The 25,149-nt window shown below is 34.2% G+C and overlaps 1 protein-coding gene across 1 annotated transcript in view; it reads left to right on the forward strand.

Moving 5' to 3' along the window:
* The window catches only part of Smp_143370 (protein phosphatase 1 regulatory subunit 12b (myosin phosphatase targeting subunit 2), putative), a gene marked incomplete at both ends in the record, with an annotated part of 68,777 nt that extends 44,084 nt beyond the window's left edge, over positions 1–24,693 (forward strand). The window contains 4 exons of the mRNA XM_018791069.1: positions 3,243–3,553; positions 9,024–9,275; positions 12,233–12,448; positions 24,601–24,693. Coding sequence (XP_018645718.1) covers positions 3,243–3,553; positions 9,024–9,275; positions 12,233–12,448; positions 24,601–24,693 — 872 coding nt within the window. The remainder of the gene's footprint in view (positions 1–3,242; positions 3,554–9,023; positions 9,276–12,232; positions 12,449–24,600) is intronic.
* Positions 24,694–25,149: the final 456 nt, after the last annotated feature.

Genomic DNA, 25,149 nt, shown 5'->3' on the forward strand with positions numbered 1-25,149 from the left:
GGTAAAGTGGAGAAAAGTTCGAAATCAGGACCATTTACTCTTTGATTATGAGTTCCCTATGATTTCACTTGAATACATATCAGCGCCCGTACAATTGAACAGTTTAATGATATCATGAATTATTTATTGGATACGGGACTCGAACTAGATCTATTTATATATATTTAGAACAAGGTGATACCATTTGTTTGTTATTAGTATTATTACTCTGCACGTTAGTTTTTAAAAATGCATTTCACAGTTTAATTTCCGCAAACTTTCCAACTTTTAATAAGTGTATTGTTTCCAGAATTTTCAGTCATTTTTCGTTTATTTAATAGGTAGAGGCTTCATGTTAGAGCACAATCTTCATTTCAAACCCTTACTTACTATGTAAGGATGTAACACCTGGATACATATCCTTCCATTTTTTCTTTAGTTTTTCTCACTATTTCGTTGTTACTACATTAAATTCGATTTCTGTGTTACAGTGGTATGAAGAATTGGGCTATAGCGTATGGACGTGTCAGACTCTACGTTGATTATGATAGACTTGCGGGTAGATTATTCTAATTAAGTATATTAATGAAGTGTACTTTCTTCATATTTTAAATCAATAGGTTTTACGTTTTGTTTCCTGATATAGAACAATGACACTAAGATACAGCATCTACATACCCGTGACAAGTTCTAGATATCGCGAAAAAAAAGACACACGTCGTCTGTCTTTTACTCTGTGATCACTATATTCACAATATTGCAGTCGAGAATTGTATCACTGTTTGGTGATAGATTATTAATGGTGGTATTAGTAGACCTTAGATATTATGTATATGCACACAACCACAATAATTATGTATCTACAGAGCGAACTTTAGAACATACTGTTACTACTAATATTACCATCTATTCTACTTCTCTCTCTCTCTCTCTCTCTCTCTATATATATATATATATATATATATATATATATGGCAAATAAACTTTTAGAGTGCGTATTTATCAGGTCAATTAGGCTTGTCTTCGAGAAAATGATCTTTTTGACGTGTTGTTCTCTTTAGTAGTATTCAGGCACCTCCTCTTCTTTTGTTAACTATTTATTCCCAACTACGACTGAATGCCTTCATCAAATTGAATCATGGTGAATAATAATAATAATAATAATAAAGTGTATTGTTCCTCTCTTTGTCGATTTTATTTTTTTATTATTATGAAGATGATTTCAAAAGTGATATTCACCATTTTATAACTACTTATTAGTAGTATTTTATTGTTTATTAATATTTACTAATTATATCGAGTTTATAACTATTCGTGTTATATTTTATATAGTTGAAATGATGAGTCAATTGAAGCTAGATCACCATGGAAATCCTGGAAACACTGGACGGCCGTTTCGTCCTATTGTGGGACTCCTCAGCATGAGGTATTTTCATGGAGTTCTAGTGAGAAGCAGTAACCAGTGAAATTCAACCAGGTCTGTTGGAAGATATCAACTCAATGAAGACATTGGTGAATGGTTGCTCAACTTCGTGAATTGGTTGAAGTTAGACATTAATATCGTTTGAATGCCGGCTCAGTGGTCTAGTGGTTAAGCACTCGCGCACAAGACTAATAGGTCCTGGGTTGGAATCTCGCGAGGAGGGATCGTGAATGCGCACTGCTGAGGAATCCCACAATAAGACGAAACAGCCTTCCAGTGCTTACAGGTTTTCCATGATGGTCTAGCTTCAATTGACTCATTATTTCAACCATATAAAATTACTAAAATCTCCACAAAACCTTTTTCTGATATTCATGTTATACTTTATTCATTCATTCACTTACTGATTCCATTTTAATTGTCTGTTATTTTTTGTTTATCATATACCGTGTATACATGTTTCATGTCTAATGAATTTTTCTAAGAATGAAGATTTATTATTTGCTTCCAGTTTTGAAACTATTTGCTTCTAAATAATAATATATCCATTATAATTTCAATACCTAATAGTTATATGTGAATTACTTGTGAATTAATTTTCAATCATCATTGGTTAGTATATACATGTTTTTGCTTACTAAATTGTTATGAATAACAATCATAAATAATGGATTATATTAGTTAAATCAATCCACTTTTAGTCAGTAATAAGTTTCAAGTTCGAATCCATCACCGTTACTTGTTTTGTTTTTTGAAACTGAATACGATCATATCTGTAAATCAATATTTAGTTGTTAAATATTGATAAACAATCGGAAAAGATGAAACTTTTGAAGCTATTCCACCGTGAATTAATACATATATATTGTTTATACATTTAATCTTTTATCTGTGATATTTTAATATTGCCTTAATCGTAAAACTTCATTCAACTTATTAACTGTTGATATATGCCATACCATTCACATATTACAGTTAATTAATTATATACTTGTTATATGAACTGTGTTCCGACGTTCTACGTTTTGTATAGCTGACTGAGTGACTTACTGACCATTTGATCAACTTTTGCTGCAAATAACTTGGTTATGCATATATTGTGATTCCTTATTTATCATTAGTTATGGTCTTGTCATAATATGCATTATCATGTGTGTTTTTTAGCTATAGAACATATGATAATAAGTGAATCGGGTTACTGTTTTTTTTTGTTTTGAATGGGCATTTGATTAAGAAGGATCTACATGGAGTAATTGGCGTTAAAATATCCAACCATTGTTAATTATCATTGATGTTATTGGTTAAGCAAAGATCATTAGAATTATTTGTTGGGATGGCTTCGAGAAGCACGGCGAAGCCTCCAAAGTTTCTAAAGGAGCTGAAGAGATTCCATTCAATCAGAACCTGATAGAACTTTCCGGAATATCAACGTGGTATGCTGCGATCGGACAATAGAATAACCTGCTTCCTTGTGAATTAGCTGAATTAAAACGATGTTATAGCCAAGGCCAATAACTATATATACCCATGTTTTTCAGTACATTTTGGATTCTTACCCAATAATCGCTTATCCTATTTCTTCCATCTTCTGATCTGCGAGTGTGGGGGTTCTACACGTTTGAGTACCATTAGTTGTACATCGTATTCTGCTGTAATCAAGTAACATTATTGGCATAAATCGAATACACTGCTAAGCTACTTAACAAATAATCCGGTAATCTCATTAAGTTGACAAATAGGATTCGATTGTACAACATCAGTAAATACAAGTTACATACAAAATAAATAAAACATCTATAGTGAAAATAATCTTTTCTTGTTTTTTTTCTCATGTAAAAAGGTCCTACGTCAGAGAATAAAACTGACTATACAACATCAGGAGGAGTTCGTGAACGTCGTCATATTCGTGAACGTAATCCACCTGAACGAGTATTATCCAGTAAATCATTTTCTACTGTATCAGATATTTTCGAACGTCGTATGTCAGATCACAATTCATCGTATACTACTAATAATTCTGGACGATCAGAATATTCACCATCTTCTTATACAAATACAAATAAATTCTTTAATACTACTACAAACACTACTAGTGGTACCAATGCTACTACTGTTCAAAATGAAAATGATGTTAAAGGCATTATTCAAAGGGTAATTATTATATATTTCATAGACTTGGCATATTACATAATCTCTATTACGTCATATGATACTTTCTATAATGTCATATGAGAGAAATATATTAGCTTTCTGTAGGCTTTTTACTCAAACAATATTAGTCAGTCGAGTTAAAGCTTATGGTGAATAATCAATAGGATTATCAAGTTTAAGTGGTATTTCGTAGAGATATACATTTTTAAAGGTCATAGTGTTATATCGAGTGAGTGCGTACGTGCCCTGTTTAATAGATGACGTGGTGATTCCCGCCAATTGGGGAGGAGTGAATTATCGATCAGAGCAATGATACACAAAAAACCGTTCGAGCAGTCTAGAGTACTATCGGTCTTGCTTCTGCCTAGCCTAGCCAGTTAAGTCCAGAACACCAATAACGGCCTCTGCAATATGAATCATTATTCTCAAACATACTGGGTTTATATACCAATCAAACAGACCCCATCGTACCATAAAATAGAAAATAACATTTGTACAAGATTCGGCTAAATGTGGCTGTGAATAGGGGGAACAGTAATTAATAGACTAGGGATAACTGAAGAATGGTAAATCGTACAGTAATAGTCTATAGGTCAAAATAAAGCTCATAATAAAAGGGACATGGATATGAATAGTTAAGTTACTTAGCTATTATACAACAAGAAATATACATATCACATTGGTCCATAAATAGTTCTCAAAGGTACCATTCATAAATCGCTTCGGGATATAAAACATAGAAATGATACTTCATTCTAATGAAAACCTTTAAAACCGAGTGTTTTTTTATGACCAACCATATTGGTTAACAAATTTGTAGAACAGTGTCAAATTTATACAGTACGATCGGTTTTAAAAAACCTCTAACCCTATTTGACCTTAACTCGGTATAAACTGGTACTATTGATCTCCAAAGATGTATCTTTATATTTCAATAAGCCAAACTAATGCGCTTCTTATTATCATCAGAGAATATTTATTTATTTAAACACATAAATATTGATACAAAGAAGCATAAGATACATATGCGCCACACAAATCTCATTTGATCTGTGTGAGGGCTGTGATACTGACCAGGTGACAAACTGAAACAGGTGGTTTTCTTAGGGGGCCACACCCGGAGCTTTTGACCGAAAAATCTGATCCACAAGGCAGTGGAGCATCGTGAGGAGATGCAGTCCAATGGTAGCCGGTGACCAACGATTGATTGATACGCCATTTGTTCCCTCAGGATACTGGAGCCAGCCCATGTGCACCATTGGTTTGGAATCAGGGTTTTCCAACTCCCCTAGGTGGACTTTCAATGTCCACCGGCCTGTTTAAATCGCTGGACATTCTCTTTTCGTCCTCTCAATTTCGTAAACAACACCTGTGGTGTGAGAAGGCAGTGAGTAGGACTTCCCTGGTAGAGGCTATATACGTGTGGCCATATGAGAGCATTTCGCGAGGGAGAGCGGACTCTCTCCACTCTCGGCCGTATACAATCGGGGCTATGACTCATCAGAGAATCATACATAATTGATTCTATTTACCAAAAAAGTGGTTTACACATTCGCAAGTGTAGTTTACTAACTTAAATATTAAAATGTAACATTTATAGTATTAAAATATTCAGACATATTTATCTATCATTTTGCCAATTAGGTCAAAGTAATGATATTGTATATCTCATGGTAAATGTGTATTATACATGGGATTTCTTAGCAAATCTATCTTTTAACTTCATTTAACTTTGCTATTTAATGATCCAGGGTCATAACCGTTACTATTTTAAGTGTTATGTTTCAAATTTGAAATTCATCTCTTTTTTGTCGATATTGGCTATTCGGGAATGTTCTAAGGATCGACCTCTTACCAGGAAAAATGTACTTATCAATCTAAAATAGATAATTGACGCTGTTTTGTTCGATGAAAACTTACAAAATGTTTGTTTGTGATCTCCTTGAACAGTTATGCAATAATATTTGAGATGTTATTCCACCATTTTACTTCTAAAATATTACTTGAAGGACTGGTCTGCATCAGCTATTAAACCAATCATACATCAATTATCTTAGAAGTCTCATCAGCCCTGATGGGTTGACTTTTTTTAATTCCTATCAATTTTGGGGCTAGCGAAATATCCGTCTCCCTAACAAAGGTCTAGATACTGTGCTTTAGTCCTCTCTTGTTTAAATGATGACTGTTAACGGCAGCGGGTTGGGGTACATCCCATAGTACGCTAGTGTTTGATTATAGTTTTCCTCAAAACATTGCACACATATACTGGGACAACCAAGTGAATAATATGTAAGTTAAACTTAGAGTACTAGATGAAAATGTGAGATCGATTAATAAGGTTATTATTATTCATTGCTTAAGATGATGGAGACGTATTTCATATCATTAATCCATGAAATCATTGACTGTTCATAGATACAAACTACTGCTACTAGTATTAAATATTCTGGATCAATAATTAGAGGTACTTGGTGATATCAGAGGTTGACCACAGCAATACAGGTCCATTCACTCGATCATCTGGATTTTTAAGTTTGTTTCATACTTATCATTGATCCTAATAATTTTTCTACTCTATGGATATTCATCTAATGTGCTAAGATAATACGACCCCTTCTCGTTGATCATAATTAGCTGACTAACTGCTGATGATGATGCCTAACAATCAACCTATTCATAATAAATAATAACTGACTTCTCAATGCAAAATTATGAATTAGTTCTTCAATCGTCTATAAATCGCGGTTGATCGCTGTCCTCTTTTTCATACCCGTCTCATTTAGCCTGATCTGTGAATCTTTGATTCATGTTGTCAACTTTCAAACAGACTAGCTTTTTAGTTCAAATTTTGTTCTCTATAAGTTTGGTATTAATTAGTTGCATAACTCCTTGATACACAGTATGGTTCAAGATTGAATACAGAAAACATGTATTTGATAAATATAAAACCACATATCACAACTGTACATTAATCAACATGCTGGTCTCTTCTTTATTCTTTCCGTTTAGTTGAGATCTTTTCTTCTTAACGGAACACATGATTGTACATATAATGTTAAATAAATCACTGATGGATAAACACTTTTAAAGGGTGTGAAAAGAAAATTGAGTTAAGTTAAATTAGAGGGGAAAAATGGAAAAAAAAAATTTTTTCACGAATTTTTGTAAATAAAAAGTACACTCATTATTATTATAATTAAAATGGGAAATGTGTCAATTACTTTGATGTAAATAATCTTTTGGATTCTGTATTTCACCTCAAACTTTTATCCTACAAAATAGGTCACTGAATGTAATTAAAACCTTTATTTTTAAATTTATCTAAATAATATTGAAGTGGTTTCTTTGAATAGTTTTTTTCCTGGTTAACGATGTTTATCAAAGGTTTTTATGTTTTATGGGATAAGATTGCTAATCCCTAAGCCCAACCTTTCTTTAACAACAGTCAAACAAGAAAGGAGAAAGTCAAGGAAGAAATTGAATATATAGAAACAAACAAGAAAATGAAGAGGAGCATCAGATCTGACAAATGGAAATACGTGGAAGACCTAGTAACGACAGCAGAAAAGGCTGTAAGAGAGCGGAATATGAAACAACTACATGACACAACGAAGAAACTAGCAAACGAATATAGTAAACCAGAGAGACTAAACAATGACAAAGACGGCAAAACAATCACTGAGATTCAAGAACAGAGGAAAAGATGGGTAGAATGATTTGAGGGACTCTTGAGTAAGCCAGCTCCATTGGATCCACGGGACATCAAGGCAGCTCACACAAACCTTCCCATAGATATCAATCCACCAACGATCGAAGAAATCTAGATGGCCATCAGACAAATCAAGACAACAGGCTGGATTTCATAAGGATCGGTCGTGCACAGACCAAATCATGACACTGCGGATCATCGTTAAATAATCAGTTGAGTAGAACTCGTCACTAAGCATCAACTTCATTGACTATGAGAAAGCGTTTAATAGTGTGGACAAGAGGACCTTATGGGAAGTTCCTCGACATTATGAAGTACCTGAGAAAATCGTCAACATCATACGGAATTTATATGATGGACTACACTGCAATGTGGTGCATGGAGGACGGCTGACAGACGCATTATAAGTGAGGACTGGAGTCATACAAGGCTGTTTACTCTCCTCCTTCCTTCTTGTTTTGGTGGTAGAGTGGAGGATTATGAAGACCTAGACATCTGAGGAGAAACATGGAATACAATGGATAGTTTGGATGCAACTAGACGATATGGACTTCGCAGATGATCTGGCCCTTCTATCCCATACACATCAACAAATCCAAGTCAAGACAAACAGTGTAGCAGCAGCCTCTGCATCAGTAGGCCTCAACATACACAAGGGAAAAAGCAAGATCCCCAAATACAACACTGAGAACAGCAACTCAATCACACTTGATGAAGAAACTCTGGAAGAATTGGAAAGTTTCACGTATCTGGGTAACATCATCGATGAACAGAGAGAATCTTATGCTGATGTAAAGGCGAGGATTGGCAAAGCAGGGTCAGCATTCCTACGATTGAAGAACACATAGAACTCAAAACAACTGTCAACTAATTTCAAAGTCAGAATCTTCAATACGAACGTCAAGACAGTCCTACTGCACGGAGCTGAAACGTGGTGAACTACCACAACAATCATAAAAAATGTACAAGTATTTGTAAGCAATTGTCTACGTAAGCTACTGAATGTCCGTTGACCGGATACCATTAGCAATAGCCTTCTGTGGGAGAGGACAAACCAGCTTCCAGCCGAAGAGGGAATTAGGAAAGGACGTTGGAAGTGGATAGGATATACAGTAAGGAAATCACCAGACTACATCACGAGGAAAGCTTTAACTTGGAATCCAGAAGGGAAAAAGAAAGAGGAAGACCAAAGCACTCACTAATTTGGGAATTGGAAGGGAAAATGAAAGGGATGAATAACAACTGGAAAGGATCTCTGAGGACAGAGTTAGATGGAGAATGCTGGTGAACAGCCTATGCTCCTCGATGAAGGGTAACTGACGTAAATAATAACTTCATGAATTAATGTCATATTATTATTATTCCTAACTGTATATGTCATGTTGCTTAAAAAATCAGATATTTTAGGTTGTGTTAGTTCCCGTATGGACGGGGCGTAATGACAGGAAAGTAGTTATATGATCTCTCTCCCTCTGTCTCATGTCTGATTATCGATTAGTTCACCTATATTACGACTAAAACCGGTGACTTTCTAATTATCAATTTTACATGGTTAATGTATGATAAATCTGGAACCATAAGGCGTATGACAACGATTTATAGGCCAAATGAAAGCTTAGAAATTGGAGAATATAAAAATGCAACCATATACACACTAGTTATATTCCTGCACTATTCATTCGATTATATAAATATACTTACATTGTTTTATCTTTTTTCCAGATAAATACTTCATCTCTTTTTATCCTTTATTTTATCCAGCCTACAAGTCGTTTCCTTCATCAGTCAACACAATTAGTTAATACAAGTAGTAATTCAAGCTCTACACCTACATATTCATGGAATCCTTCACAGATCACATCAAATAGTAATAATGTTACCACTGGTATTTTGAATAGTGCTCGTGGTGTTTCAACTAATAATCATAACAACAGTAATAATAACAGCACTAATAGTACAGATTATTCTTCGCCAACTCCTACTCCTCGTGATCACGTTTCACAATGGCAAGATGTAAGTTATATGAACTAGTTTGTTTTTTTGATTTTCTCTTCACTATTGTCGTTGCCAGTATGATAGATTTGCTTTTTTTCCATGTATATGTGTTGGTTGGATGGATTTTCATTGATCATATTGTTTGCCAATGTGAGTAATTGTGGTAATATACTGTATGTGTTTGTGCTTCGAGTGAAACTGTATTTTATAGATCACCCTTCTGGAACAATACTAACGTGACCTTGAGAAGCTTCAGCCACTTACTGTGTTTAAAAGAGTGTTATAAATCGATGTGAGGAATATTAGTACTAAAAGTTAGAGTCAGTGTTATCAACGCGATTGACACCGGCTACCATGTCAAAATGTAATTAAGCCATATTGATTAGTGAATTTCGTGCCGAAATTCAGGAGTCTCAATCTTAAATCTGATTGGTTCATTCATAGATTATAGTCCTGACATTAAATCAAACAGCTTTTGACAAATGGTAAAATATCATAGAGTTGAGTACTTCAGCCTTAAGCTTACTTTTATTAGTTAGGGCACTTGCATAGTACGATAAGTAATGTTGATCGCAATGTCAAATACATGAAATATTTACTTGTTAGAAGCAGTTGCAAATAGTATATTATCGTGACATGACTTGAAGCTGTGTAATCTCATGATTTTGTGTTTACGGTAGTCAATAGCTTTTATACATTAGATTGAAGGTTTCAACTTCATCGTACCTTATTTGGATATAAATGTCTTAGACTATAAAGCTGAATGACGCCAGTTTGGATCATTCAGGAAGCCTTACACTCCTCAACTTTATAGATAGTTCATGCCGAAGGATGCAACAGAGTTTCCTTCCTGTCGGCTGCCTCAAACCATTTGACATTTCGCCGAAATACAAGGGTTGTTAGGTCATTTATACAAATTGAGACAGTGCAACTTCATCGATAGAATCCTTTCAGTATCAAAAGGACTAGAAAAAAACATGAAATTGGTCATTACTACTCAGTCATATAGAAAGTCAGTCGTGAACCGGATATTTCAGACTTTGAAGCTGAGTGATGCAGGTTTAAATCCTACATCGGCATCAGTTCCTGCAGTAATTTCAGGTACGCTTAATTGATTTTGTGTGCCAAATATTATGGAACATAGACTCGTGGCTTTCTGTCGACTATCAATGTCAGCCTGATTTAGATAGATAAAAGCATGTTCTGTATAGGATTGTGTTGGCGCACGCTGGTTGGCTATTTCTTAACCAAGCAGAGCTAGCGAGTACTTGGGGGAGACTCTAGAATCTTATACAAAAATTATAAGTATATAAACGTTTTTCTTATTGCAATTCCTACTTCCATCCACCCTTGTTATTTAAAATATAATTACATTCTTGTTCAACCGTGTTTTGATTGGAGAACTTGTTGATTAAAGTAGTGATCAAGATTACTAAGCAATAGGAATAGCTGGGTCGTAATAAGAGTAGTCATAATAACCAATAACCCAGCATCACTTATTGGACAGGTTAATTACACCTGACTGATTACCATTAGTCATGTGATGATGTAAACATCACATCCCACTTGTCAACTCATCATTACAATGTAATAGATGTGTATTGAAGGATTTAAGTTATGTGCCTATTATATTGATTCGACTAATATTATTCGGCTGTGGAAACAAATCACTTGCTTTAAAAGTGAAGAGAAACGAAATAAAATAGTTGTTAGGGTTAACATTCCCCCCATCCCGCTCATTATTGATTTTAAAGACTTCAACTGTTCAGTTTATATTGATTGATTTATGTGCATCCTAAATAGATCGCTTCTACGCTCACGTTTTTGTCATGAGTTTCTTTTTGAATACTGGCTAACAGGAAAATTAAAGACTCGTATCTTATCCTGTTTGAGACTCGTCTCTAATAAATATATAGACTCAGTAGTTCAGTGTTTGGCATGTAATTGAACTGTAGTCGCAGTATGCACATCAGCATTGGGATACAGAGATAACCAGGTGATGAGTACCATATAAGACTAAATGTGTTTTCTGAATTTTTAAGATTGGTAACAGAATTCTAACCATTTCCTCAATGGCTACAAAATTTGCTATTAGTGACACTGATCTGTTTATACCCTGCTAAGTGAATAAATATTGTTTGTAATTACAAACTAACTACATGTATATCTACTTCATTTATTCCTCTCCGATTATCACAGTTTCACTCACTATTTATTCGAAACACTTCATTATGTCTTACGTCATTACTAATCGGTTACTATTACGTGATAGTTATTGTACGTGTGACGTAATTTGGTGATGTGTGTATGTGTTTACATACATGCTACATGTAGAATGAATCACATCATACGAGGTACATAATTCACAAACAAATATAAACGATGCTCTAGATAATACTTGATTCAACATAATTACAACCAGTCTACACTCTACAAGTTCATGGTGAAAATCCATAACACAGTAGAAACCAGTCCATACCTAATGTTGAATTACATCTTACTTTCACCATCACACATCAAACAGTGACTATTCCTCCTCCGAATAATCAAATCAATGTAGATCTGTATATTTACAGTTTAAGTTGAAAGTAGGTTTTCTTTAAATACTTCTGAAATGCCACCATTTCATTTCTAGTTATACTAAATGATTTAAATATTATTAGCTTGACTGTATTGACTTGTATCTCGGCTGTAAAATTGCGTATTCGTCTGTGGAATCGAGTATCTTAGTATTAATCAGTTCAGTTAACTGTAACTCATTCCACAACCTCAATACATTATGTGTAACATGGTCATGAGTGTTTTTTGATGTTTAGTTTAATGTTATATATATGGTCTCCATATTTCTTTTTGGCTCAACTGTTTATTCTTTTTGTTTTTTTCTTGTATTCACGTGTTCATTCCACCACTTACATCTTCAATCCTCTTGTTGCCGTCATCACCATTGTCATCCTCTTCATTCAAATAATATCTAGTCCAAAGATTATAAACGATTATATGAACGAGAGAAAGAGGAAAGAGAACGACTTCAACGTGAATTAGATAAATGTAATCGTCAAATCAGTCAATTACGCCAAGAACAACAATTGAGAAGTTCAAATGATCATAGTTATTCGAATGCTCCAGATACACATAATATTTACAATTATACTAGTAGTAATAATTGTAATAATTCACAAATACCGGACACTGTAAGTATTATGTGTCGTTTTGCTTTTAAAATGAAAGAATGATTAACTGTTTTTGAAACCACGTTGTATATAACAGTTGGATTGAATATTTTATTTAATAAATAATGACACATTAATTAATTCCGTGAAAAAATATTATTATGTAATAGTTGATTTCATAAGTCCATTGAAGCTAGACCACTATGGAAAACCTGGAAGCACTGGACGGCCATTTCTTCCTATTGTGGGACTCCTCAGCAGTGTGCATCCACGATCCCGCTAGCGAGATTCGTAACAAGGACTTATGGATCTCGCGCGCGAACGCTTAACCTGTAGACCACTGAGTTGACATCCAATGGTGTTAGTGTCTAACTTCAACCAATTCACGACATAGCATCACCGTTCACCATTGTCTTCAGTGTGTTACTAGCTCACAACAGACCTGGTTGAACTCCACTAGAACTCCAAGAAATACCTCTGGAATCCCGCGAGAGGGATCGTGGATGAGCATTGCTGAGGAGTCTCACAATAGGAAGAAATGGCCGTCCAGTGCTTCCAGGTTTTCCATGGTGGTCTAGCTTCAATTGACTCATGAATTCAACTATTAAATTACTAAGATTTCCGCAAAAACCCCCTTCTGAAAATATTATCATATTCACATAATTGTTGTAGAATCGGCTAAAATGAGTTTATTTACTGTTAAAAACTAAAAGAAAGCGGATTCTGTGAGAGAAAAAAAAACTCTGTTTATCCAGTTCTTATCCATTCAAATCAATGAAGGTCCTTAGTAAATTGTTTATTTAATTTTCAACAATGTCTAAATCATCAACGTTGAATTGAACGAAAAATCAAGAGCATAATTTATTCAATTTTTAAATAGTGTACTTTTTTTTCTTGTTGTTATTGAAAGTAACTAGGTAACTAGTACAAAACAACAAGGAAATTATCATTCGAAAGAAGCCAAAAAAAAACTGAACTCATAATTTAGTTCTGGTCAATGTATTTGACAGTTATATTTAGAATTTATTTTAGATAGTGTCTAGTATGACTGCTACCTCCTAATTTGAAAAGCAATTTAATGTATACAGTAAATAATTCACTTTTTGTCGTGTTAAAATTATGTGCAAAATTAGGTAGATTGTGGAATAGTAGAGAAGTTTTTTTTAGCTCAGGTAAATGATTTTGGTGGAGTTGTGTTCTCTGAGCTGGATGGTTTAGTCGTGCGGCTTTCATTGTTCTTCTGAATGACATCATCAGCACAAAATTGAGGTAGAAGTTTTATCTGAGAACAAAACTCCAGCAAAATTAGGTAGATTAGTAATATGTATGTGTGTGTTTCATTTTTGAAGATATTTGTGCATCACCCAAACTTTTATTGTGAGGGTTAGTAATACTAATCGGTTGTCCAGACTAAAGAAGTAGATGGAGTGAGGCTCAAATACATAAAGGGAGATAATTTCTTTCTCTCTCTCTTTCTGGTCGAAGGTAATAATTAGTGGTTCTCCCTATGTTTGATTGATAACATAAACTACTAGAAGTAGCTGTAGATAATCATTTTGCTTCTGATATCGGACAGTCTACGCAGATTGAGATCTAAGTCATCTAGCCCATGAATATGTACGATGAAATCTGTGTGAACCATGGATTCATAGTTATTTTTTATACTTATTGTTTACTCTCCAGATTGGCATCACCAACTTGCTGTTATACACTAAGTTTTTAGGTTATCCCTGTCTCCCCGGGTTATTCCTTCTGTTTCTTTTTTTATCTAATAATCTTACCATGTGAATGATAGTAGTAAGTGCATTCAAATGGCAACTCTTTTCTTGATCGAAATCCGTTTTGCATTATTTTAATTTTGGCTGTTAATTAGTACTATTTCCATTCTCTTATTCGTACATGTAGTGTATCTCATAACCAAATATACGAGCATTTTCTCTATTCAATTCCTCATACTATGCAGTCATTAATTAAACCTCTTAATGATATGTAGTCTGTATTTGTTATGACTTTTGGCCTCTTATTTATCACGTGACCGAATCGCCCAATTAGAACTCCGACATATGACCGTAGTACTGTCCCAAGCTAATGACGCATTAACCAGTACGAACAGCCTGGAGTGAACTCCGAGTCTCTATTGGTTCTTCTCGCATCGCCCTGTCTGTTTGAGTCCAGAACACAATCTTGGTTTCCACTGTATGAATAATGTATTTCAGACGTATTTAGTTTACATACAAGCAAATCAGACCGAATCATACCATAAAATAGGAAATAACAGTTATACAAATTCAAGCCAAAAAGTGGCTATGATTGTGAGAGACTGTAACTAATAGATTGCGAATAAGTTGAGAATAGCAAATCGTATAATAATAGCCAATAGGTCAGTTGAAAGCTAATAATTATATATATATAGTTCCTTCAAGTTACCCATAATGTAATCTTCGTTAGAATATAACAGTATTCGTCACAGTTTGATCTCAGTCAACATATCACTGAAAATTGTGAATCACTAGACAACTCTTTTGTCCTAGTATGGCACTCTTTGGCGGTCTGGCCACAATCTCACCAGAGGTTGAATCTGGTACATCTATCAGGCCTTGCTACCTATATCTAACCATTACACAACCATTGATTTGATATCCAGAAGTACGGTTCCAAATTCAATCAATTTATGATATATCGCAATAATTATTCATTGACATTATTGATAATTGTTTCACTTTTGATATATCTTAGATCTATCAGTGATAATTTCTCCTTAGAATTTCATCATAGGTGTTGCACTGTTAAAGAGTTTCATCCAGGGACAAAACAAGTATCTAGTATTCCCCCTAGTTTTGAATAATGCTACGTTCAAAACGAATACTGCCTACACTTTGAAATAATCTTCACAAAATCCTTTTAAAATTATAATTATATTTTTTTTTTTTTAAAATACCATTATTCCTTCTGATTCAAGTACTCTCAATTGGAACTATATATGTGTATATAAAGTTTTGCTTAAATCAATCATTTTCTTATTATATTTAATAGCCCATGCAAGGTTTAATAGGTTTTTTTTTTATTCATAATTATATTAAGCAGATTCCACAAATTCACATTATATATAAGCATATTAAAATGATCGTTATATATTTATAGTTACCATGTGGATATGTATACATATAAATATATTAGATGAGTGGCATATAAGATTTCTTTTTGTTGTTTGTCTTTATTTATTACTATCATCATCATCATCATCTTATGAGAATCATCTTTATGAAATCATTTGATTCCCTTTTCTTTTTTTTTCTTTTTTCATTCATACGACCTTTTAATTGTCGAAACTAGTTAATTAGTTTGCATGTTGAATGAATAAAAGTACTTTCATTGTTGAATGTTTGTGAATAGTTTATTGACATCATCTTTTTCATTCGTAAATGATTGTTATCTTGTTTTGTTGTATATTTCTTTCATTAAAAATGAATATGTATTGCAAAGTTTTAAAAGAGTTAATATCTTAGAGATTATTGTTGATCTCTAAAGGCTTTTTCATTGCACACTAGTTGGCTCCCCCCCCCCCGCCATTAGTTTATTAGAACTTTAACAGTACTATATACACAAGCCAACTCGGGATCGAACACCGATTACCACAATGCGCTATGCTGACTAGTATTGCGAATGGTTAGGAGAGAGTGAGGGGCGGCCAAACCAAAACGTGGCATTAGTGCTTGAGGTCACTAACTTCTAGTCTAAGCCATGTTGGTAGATGCAGACTACTTGGTTGGTGTCCGTGTGACTATCGTAACTAATGGATGGAGACTAGGCGACATGACTCAGAATCGATCACAATGGTGCAGGTGTATGCACTCTCTGTTTTCTCTTAAACTGTGAGATTAAAATAGCTTCATAGCGTTCTTCCTTCCTATATTGTATCCTTATATACAACCTTTCTTTTATATATTAGCACCACTAAATTAACTACTTCTATGAATCCGGTGTTCATCTTGTTGTGCTAACGATGTATGGCATTTTGGACCGATGCATATATGTACCTGGTCCTACGTTGTAGCTGACTGACTCGGGGTCGAACTTGGAGCAATCATTGCTGATATAATGTAACATTATATCTTTTGATCATTGAGTAGTAATTTCACAGTCTTTATCCATTTGGCAATACAGTATGATCTTCAGTCAATGTTGCATTATCCACTACTTACTATCTTCCATTCCGAACTTGTTGAACTCCATTGATCCATCAGTCTTTAACGAGAATTCCGATAATTCTATGTAAACTGACACACTGATTAGTCTAATTATGTTCACTGTATAGTAAGTTATTGTGAGATTTGGTTCTAGTGTTTCCTCGACTTTTTGAAAATAACCCTTAAATAAAATAGGTGTAATCAAGTCTACTAGAATAAAACCATTTTTTTAAACAAATGAATCAATTATTTTATGTATTGCAAGATTGTGAACATTTTTTTCTATAATTTCCTGAAGTTTTTATACAATTAGTATCTGACGTCATTAAAAACTGGTGATAAACCCTTGTTAACCTTCGTATTTTGATTATTGTCTTCTGCACACTTGCCTTCTACTGTTGAAGCATTTAAATTTGACTAAGCTTATTCATATTTTTTCCTGTTTCCAATATCGTCCAGTATTTTCAGGCACTTTTTCGTTCATTTAGTAAATGAGTGCTTCTTATCTGAATGTGTTATCTACTAGAGATTTCATTTCAAGGCTTTTGAGTTATCTACACATATCTTCTATGAACAAATCAAAGTAAAATGCATCTGCACTAATATCCAATTCTGTACCATGTCGCTATGAGCATCCATCTACTAATCACACTCCTTACACAATATCCCCCTAACTAAGGGATCTTCTAGCAATAAGAAGAAAAACACATTGATCTACTTGTAAAAGATGGATTTTTCACTTTAATTACAGTAAATTATTTCAAATTAAAAAGATTTTATTCTTCAGTAGTTCATTGAAATAATAATTCTATGAAATTATTAGACAAGAATACTTTTTTCATAGTTGAAATCATGAGTCAATTGAATCTAGACCACCATGGAAAACCTGGAAGCACTGGACAGCCATTTGGTCCTATTATGGGACTCCTCAGTAGTGTGCATCCACAATCCCGCACTCGCGATATTTGAACCCAGGATCTACCAGTCTCGCGCCAGAGCACGCAACCGATACTTTTCCCATTTAGAAGAGGAATATTAGAATTGACAATAATATTTTAATGAAAACACATTCAATATTCATTTTGTTTAATTATTTATTATTATTATTTAAACACATAAATATTGGTACAAAAAAGCATCAGATAAATATGTGCCTCACAAATCTCATTTGATTTGTGTGAGGGCTGTGATACTGCCCAGGTGCAAAAACCGAAACAGGTAGTTTTCTTAAGGGGCCACACCCGGAGCCTTTGACCTAAAGGTCTGATCCACAAGGCAATGGAGCATCGTGAGGAGATGCAGTCCCATGGTAGCCGGTGACCAACAATAGGTTCATACTCCATTCGTTCCATCAGGATCCTGGAGCCCATGTGCACCATTGGTTTGGAATCAGGGTTTTCCAACTCCCCTAGATAGGCCCTCCATGTCCACCAACCCGGTTAAAGTGCCGGACAATTTTGTTTAATTACATAGATTTAATCTATGAATGCTTCAGTTTAATTAGTCAATTCATAACCATTACGTGTCACACCTAGATGATAACATACCAAGGTTATTCATGAATTGTATAGATTACATAGAAGATGAATATATTATTTTTTTGTATGACAATAAAAACTGATTATTCAGATAAATTGACAAAGTTTCTATGTCATATTATTCTAAGCTGATTATTATTGTTACTATCGTTTTATAAAAGAAATCAATACTTTTATACATGTTCAACACTCCATACTTTGTTACCTGTTAGTGTCATAACTGTCATATGATTATCGATTAAGTGTTTAGTTGATTATATGTTTCTCTCTCTCTCTCTCTTTCTCTATGTGTATATTGGGTGTACATCTTTGTACTTGTATATACTTGTGTATGTGTTGTAGAATATAAGCAGCCTATGAACAATATACTACTTGTTTATACATACATACAAAGTTAATGTAATCTATCTAATACTAAACAGCAATTTTTGTGAATTCAATCTTAATTTCACTGTTTATTTGATGAAAGATCTGGGAGTGGGGGGGAAAAATGTTTCCTTTTATGTTCATTCTAAATGTGATTGTTGTTATTCTCTTATTGATTAGCTATAACATATAAGAATGAACTAAATAAACTTATTTGATTAAAGGTCATTAATAAATCTTAATAACTTTAATGTAATTATCATTGATACTTCTACTTGTGCCATCATTACTACATACTTCATTCTCTTTTATTCTACTTCTAGATAATATTTTTCTTTCAAATAAATATTAAAAAAAAAATTTTGGAAAACCGATCATAGTTAATAATTATCACTTATTGCTTTATTAATTACATTGGTAATATGATAAGCTTTGATTACTTCTAATTATTAACACTGACATGTAGATATATAGACGACATCATCTTCTCCTTATCTCCCCTGTCCCCCATCAACCTCACTTGTAACTTAGCCAATTCATCAGAATTGAAAAGCGATAGTACTGTGACTAGAACATTTCTGTTTGAATCACCACCAACATTACTTACTTACGCCTGTTACCCCTCGTCGAGGAGCACAGGCCACACACCAGCACTCTCCATCCAACCCTGTCCTGGGCAATCCTTTCTAGTTCTTTCCAGTTGTTATTCATCTTCTTCATATCTGCTTCTATTTCCCGGCGTAACGTATTCTTTGGCTTTTTTTTCCGCTTCCCTTCCGGATTCCAAGTTAGGGCTTGCCTTGTGATGCAGTTTGGTGATTTCACAATTGATTGATCACTGGGTGGTGATCAATGTCATGCGTGTCAAGTCCTTCTTAGTGCTGATCGAATGCTATCGATCGAGTTGCAATGTGACCACCAGTCTAGGGGGCTCGACAGTGCGTGCACTATATATATTGAGGTAAGATGGTGGTTAGAGGTGGTCAATAGGAAACCCTGGACCCGGGTTTCGTGCTACTTGGCACTCGTCAGCAAGGTGTACCTGTAATCTTGAGGGAACTGGTGCTCCCTGATGGATTCGATCCCGTGTCACTCAGCTTCACAGTCAGAGACGTTACCACTGAGCTATTCGGGCCGCGATTGGTGATTTCTTTAATGTATGTTTGTCTTCTCCCACAGAAGACTGTTGCTGATGGTATTCCGGCCAGTGAATGTTGAGTATTTTGCGTAGACAACTGTTTATAAATACTTGTACCTTCTTGACGATGGTAGTAGTAGTTCTCCACGTTTCAGCTCCGTGCAGTAGGACTGTCTTGACGTTCGTATTGAAGATTCTCACTTTGAAGCTAGTTGACAGTTGTTTTGAGTACCATGTGATTTGATTAACCAAGGAGTAACTAACTTTCCTTGTATATATATGTTTCCTGGAATTTCGTGTGTGTGTATTATATATATATATATATATATATATATATATATATATCCCATACTAGGACGAAACAGCTGTGCAGTTCTCCCAAATTTTCAATGGTTGTCGAACATTGATCGCTTCATGATCCCAATCAAATAATCTCCCCAAACTTATAACCTTAAATCTTGTTTATAGAATGGAACTATTGTATATGCACTTCAGAAAAAAGGAAATTACTGTCATATACAATAAAATTTCATCCTTTTTCTCTACAAAGCCAAAAGTTCCTTTTGTATCGTTCATAATCAGTGAAAATTTCTTTGTTTTAATTCTATCCTAATTTATTTTTCATTACAAATTTTATTGATCATTATTCCTTACATTATTCTTCAGTTCACTCGTTCATACCATCGATCACGTATTCCTCGTTATACAACATCACTTCATCATAGATACAGGTTGTCAATTAAATCACTTATTAATAATTATATATTATCACAATAATATGCAATTATTTCAGCTTGTTTCATAGTGATTATTGCTATCATTTAATTATTTAGTCTTTTGTTTTATACTACTTACAAGTAGGTAGACTGTATTAATCATAATCAAACATCCCTAATTATTGTCTACTGACAATCTTGGCGAGACTATAATTTATGGACGAACCAATCAGGTATAGGATAATAGGTCTCGAATTTTGGCGCGAAATTCAATTATCCATTTGGTTAAATATTGTTTTGGCATTTTAGCTGATGTCAGTTCATGATGAAAACCCTAAGTATAATTACTAACCTTAATCATGAACTGTAAATCATAATTTGAATTCTTCACACAGGTTTGTAACCCTCATTTAGTCTTAGTTATTATGTTGACACTCTCAGAGTCACTCTAGTGTCGCTCAGAGGTCGTCCATAAATTATATTCTCACCATAATCTTTTATTCTTTACATATGCATGTTTTATCGAATTTCTGTTCCTTGTTTTTCAATATTATTTTGGACGTTCTATTTCTAATGAACATGTTATTAGTTTAATACACTTTTTTTTATAAAAATGAACCAAGGTGTAGTTCTGTAACACAGATTGATTGTTATTTTCTAATTTGAAGTTTAGTTTGATAATTTTCATTTGTAGTTCTCTTGATTTTATTTTCAAACAACAATAAGGAGTTAAAACATTCAACTATTCCATGCGATAAGTCGTCAGTTCGAATCCCGCTTCATTGATTTGACGTCGGGCAATTGAATTGATATGACTTATCTTCACACTAAAAAAATGTCACTCAAAATTGAGTGTATAAGATCTACACTTGATGCCTAACTTATATAAATTCTCTTTAAAAAGAAATCCAATGAGGATTATCGTTTGGCAGTCTAACTTATTCAACTTCACTACTTAGTCTTACGTTTTAAGAGTTATTTCTATGGTCACATAACTTTAGTTCTTTTTACGTTAGATTTATTATTATATTACGCGAATGTTGCTTTGTTTCTATACTGACCTTGGTTAGTTTGTTTGTATGCATTCATATGCGTTTTCTTTACACCGCTTTTCTCTTTATTTCATTGGTAATTTATGTTATAATATTTGAATTATTTCTTCATCTGGTTAGACGAATAAATCAGTTATTGTGTTTGAGAATTTTCATTGACTGAGATATTTGAAAAATATATTTTGCGCATAACTAATCACTCAATATTTTACTTGGGTCAACGTATAAGTTGATTTAAAAATAGACTATTGGTGGTTATCAAATCTAAATTTCCCACTGCTCTTCTACTGTATTACAATGAACTGTGTCTTAGAAGTTCATTTGGTGTTGTTTACTTGTATCTTCCGATTGTTATTTATGACTGTAATTGATCAGTCTCTTATTGGCGTATGTGCATCCTGTGCGGACTGCCTCGATATTGCCTGAAGTCACAAGCTTTATAAACAAAGATGGATAGTGGCTAGCAGTGGAATCGAGGACGCGTGTTTCGTTCTATTTGGGATTCTTCAGCTGAATGTACCTGCAGGTGGCTATCAGGACTCAGTAGCTGAGTGGATAACGCGATGCTGTTTGAAGCGAACTGTACTGGGTCCAAGTCTCAGAGTGAACATCAACTCTGAGATGCAGGTACATCCAGCTTACGAGTCCTAAATAGGACGAAACGCGCGTCCTGGATTCCATTGCTAGTCACTATACATCCTTGTGTCTTGGGAAGTTTAAACCTTCTAGCTGTCATCTTTATTGTAATAATTGTGATTGGACAGTTTTGGTAACCTAGTTTAAAATCGATCACTATGATACTGATCTATTCATCTTATTCTTCTGCTCTATACATTTAATTTATATATTAAGCTTTGTGTGGTGCGGAGTTTTCATGAAGTTTAAATCGAATCAAGCTGAAAGAATCTAGTATGTTTTGGACTATCACCGTATGTTTTTATCTTTAGTTTAGCTTCTCACGTTCAACGGATAACCTGATGAATATTAATCTTGTATCGTATAATTACTAGTCGGTTTGAAGCAGAAATCTGCATTAATCTAGTAACGTAACTTTAATCACATGAATATGACGTCAGGCATTATCTGCTGTCTTATTGATATCTCAATATTGACACTGACCGTCTGCCCAATTAATGTAAAACAGTTTGATCACTTCCTTTATATCCGATTCAAATTTTGTTTTTAAGGTTTCACAACTGAAAAATTGTTAAAAGGTTGTCTTTTGATCTACATTATGAACGGAACTTAGTTGCTGAAGTTAAGGAAGCAATAGACGGCTGTTTTGTCTTAGTATGAGGTTCCTAAGCAGTAGCCATCCACTATATTATCGGCAGTCTAACCCAAATGATTGAGGTCTTGCAGTGACCGCTCAACCCTTTAAACACTGCTATATCAGTATAGAATGGTCTACATCTACCATTCTTATTAGTGGCCGATTGCGTCATAGCCATATCACGGACAGAATAGCTACCCATTGCTTCCTGCTTTTCAATCCTTGTCTTAATTAAGGTAAGCTAGTTCACGATTTCCACAAAATCTTTCACATTAATAAAATGCTTTAGCTAGATTGTCTTTAAATCAAATTTATTTAGATCGACACTACCATAATCATACCAGTTAATTATACTTCCGGTTAGAATTGGAGGTTGATAATAATTAGTTACTTTCATCTTTTTATGTCAGTCACTGGCAAACTGTTAATTGGCGCATGGTACTACGAGTTGGACATTCATATTAATATGGAATTATTATGTGCCTTTTTTCTCACATATTCTTTTCCTTTCTTTAATTACTTCAGCTCCAGAGTCGACTATACTCGTATGAAGACAAAATGAAGGTGAGTTAAAAACTCCTATCCACGAATAACAGTATCTTACCCTTATTTTATTCACAGTGGTCGTTTGTTTTGTCTTCCTTCTTTGGTGTCTAAAATTAATGTACTATATATTGTATTCAACTATCATACATCGAACCACCTTTAGTGAAATAGAAATCTGTAAAGATAACAATTCATGACACTTTCAATCGATAAATGAAGAGGGACATCGGCCTTGTGACTTCCGAAAAATCTCGACTTTCATCATGAGGCGTCATAATTATTCCTTCAGCTCCCAGGGCAGAGTTTAAATGGTGTGAACTATTTTTTCTAGTTAACATTTTTTAGCGAGTTAGTTTTTCTACGGGATGGGGTAGCTAACCCCATGCCCAACCCTCCTCCCTTATCCGGGCTTGGGACCGGCAGTAACTCTAGGAGAGCTACAGGCGGAGTTGATAAATGAAGACCTGTTCACAAAACAGTCAGTTACTCATCAATGATGGAAATCATTATCTAGGCTCTGTATTTGGTTGTATTAATAATTTTACACATACAAGAAGAAAAAAATTTTATGGTAAAATATATTTGTTGAGATCATGAACCGATCTAAAATTAGACAACCAATTAACTCTACAACTTCACATTCAACCAGTTTTTGAATACTTCAATGTGACTACAATAATTCACTGGATAGAATTGACCAATCACAAAATAAGAACATATCTATCAGTCAGATAATAAGTTGTACTTAAAGTCAGAAGGGGTTTTGTGGAGATTTCAGTATTTTCATGGTTGAAATCATGAGTCAATTAAAGCTAGACCACCATGGAAAACCTGGGAGCACTGGACGGCTGTTTCGTCCTATTGTGAGACTCCTCATGAGTGTAAATCCGCGATCCCGCCTCGCGAGATTCGAACCCAAGACCTAGCAGTCTCGCGCCAGAGCACTTAACCCCTTCTGATTATAATCATATGCTCACTAGTGACTGACTTCAAGAGATATTCCCTAGATTTCTAGTGGGATGCAGTGATCAGTGGAGTTTAACCACGTCTGTTGTGAGATATCAACTTCACTGAAGACAATTGGTGAATGGTTGTTCAAACTTCGTGGATTGGTTGAAGTTAGACATTAACACCGGCTCAGTGGTCTATCGGTAAAGTGCTATGGCGCGAGGCGGGATCGTGGGTGCGCACTGCTGAGGAGTCCCACGATAGGACGAAACAACCTTCCAATGCTTCTAGGTTCTCCATGGTGATCTAGCTTCAATTGACTCATGATTTTAATTATATTTAAAGATGATTACCGTGAAAATTTCATTTCTTTGAATATTTACGACATGTATCTTTTACTTTTCTATAGGAAATTGTTCGTTTACGTGAAGAAATTTCTAAAATGAAAGAAGAGAATGGTGCATTAATTCGTGTAATCAGTAAACTTTCAAAACCGATATAATCAATAAGATTTTTTTGTTGTTTGTTTGTTTGTTTTCTCTCCCCCTTTTTTTCTTATTCTTTCATTTAATTTTTTTTTTGTTTGTTTTGGTTTGATTCAATGTTTATACATAATTGTATGAATCTCTTTATTGGTTTGTGTTAAGATTATTTTTTTTAAAAAAACAAAATTCATTTCACCTACATACCTTTTTTTGTCTCTTGGTAACAGAAATTTATCCGTTTTCCTTTTTTTCCCCTCTTTATTTTGTTTAAATGAATGGAATTTGCATTGTACGTATATAATGTATGTATGTATCTATGGGGAAAGAAGTATGTTCCAATTATAGTCAACAAATGTCTACGTTAAGCAACACTATACAATTCACTTCATACTTGATAGTATAGTTAATCATAAACTTAGAGGGATATATGATTATTTAAGTCTAGAAATGTCTATGGCCATATATATATATAT

This window comes from Schistosoma mansoni, assembly GCF_000237925.1.
Source record: "Schistosoma mansoni, WGS project CABG00000000 data, chromosome 5 unplaced supercontig 0198, strain Puerto Rico, whole genome shotgun sequence".
In the NCBI taxonomy this organism is placed as follows: Eukaryota; Metazoa; Platyhelminthes; class Trematoda; order Strigeidida; family Schistosomatidae; genus Schistosoma; species Schistosoma mansoni.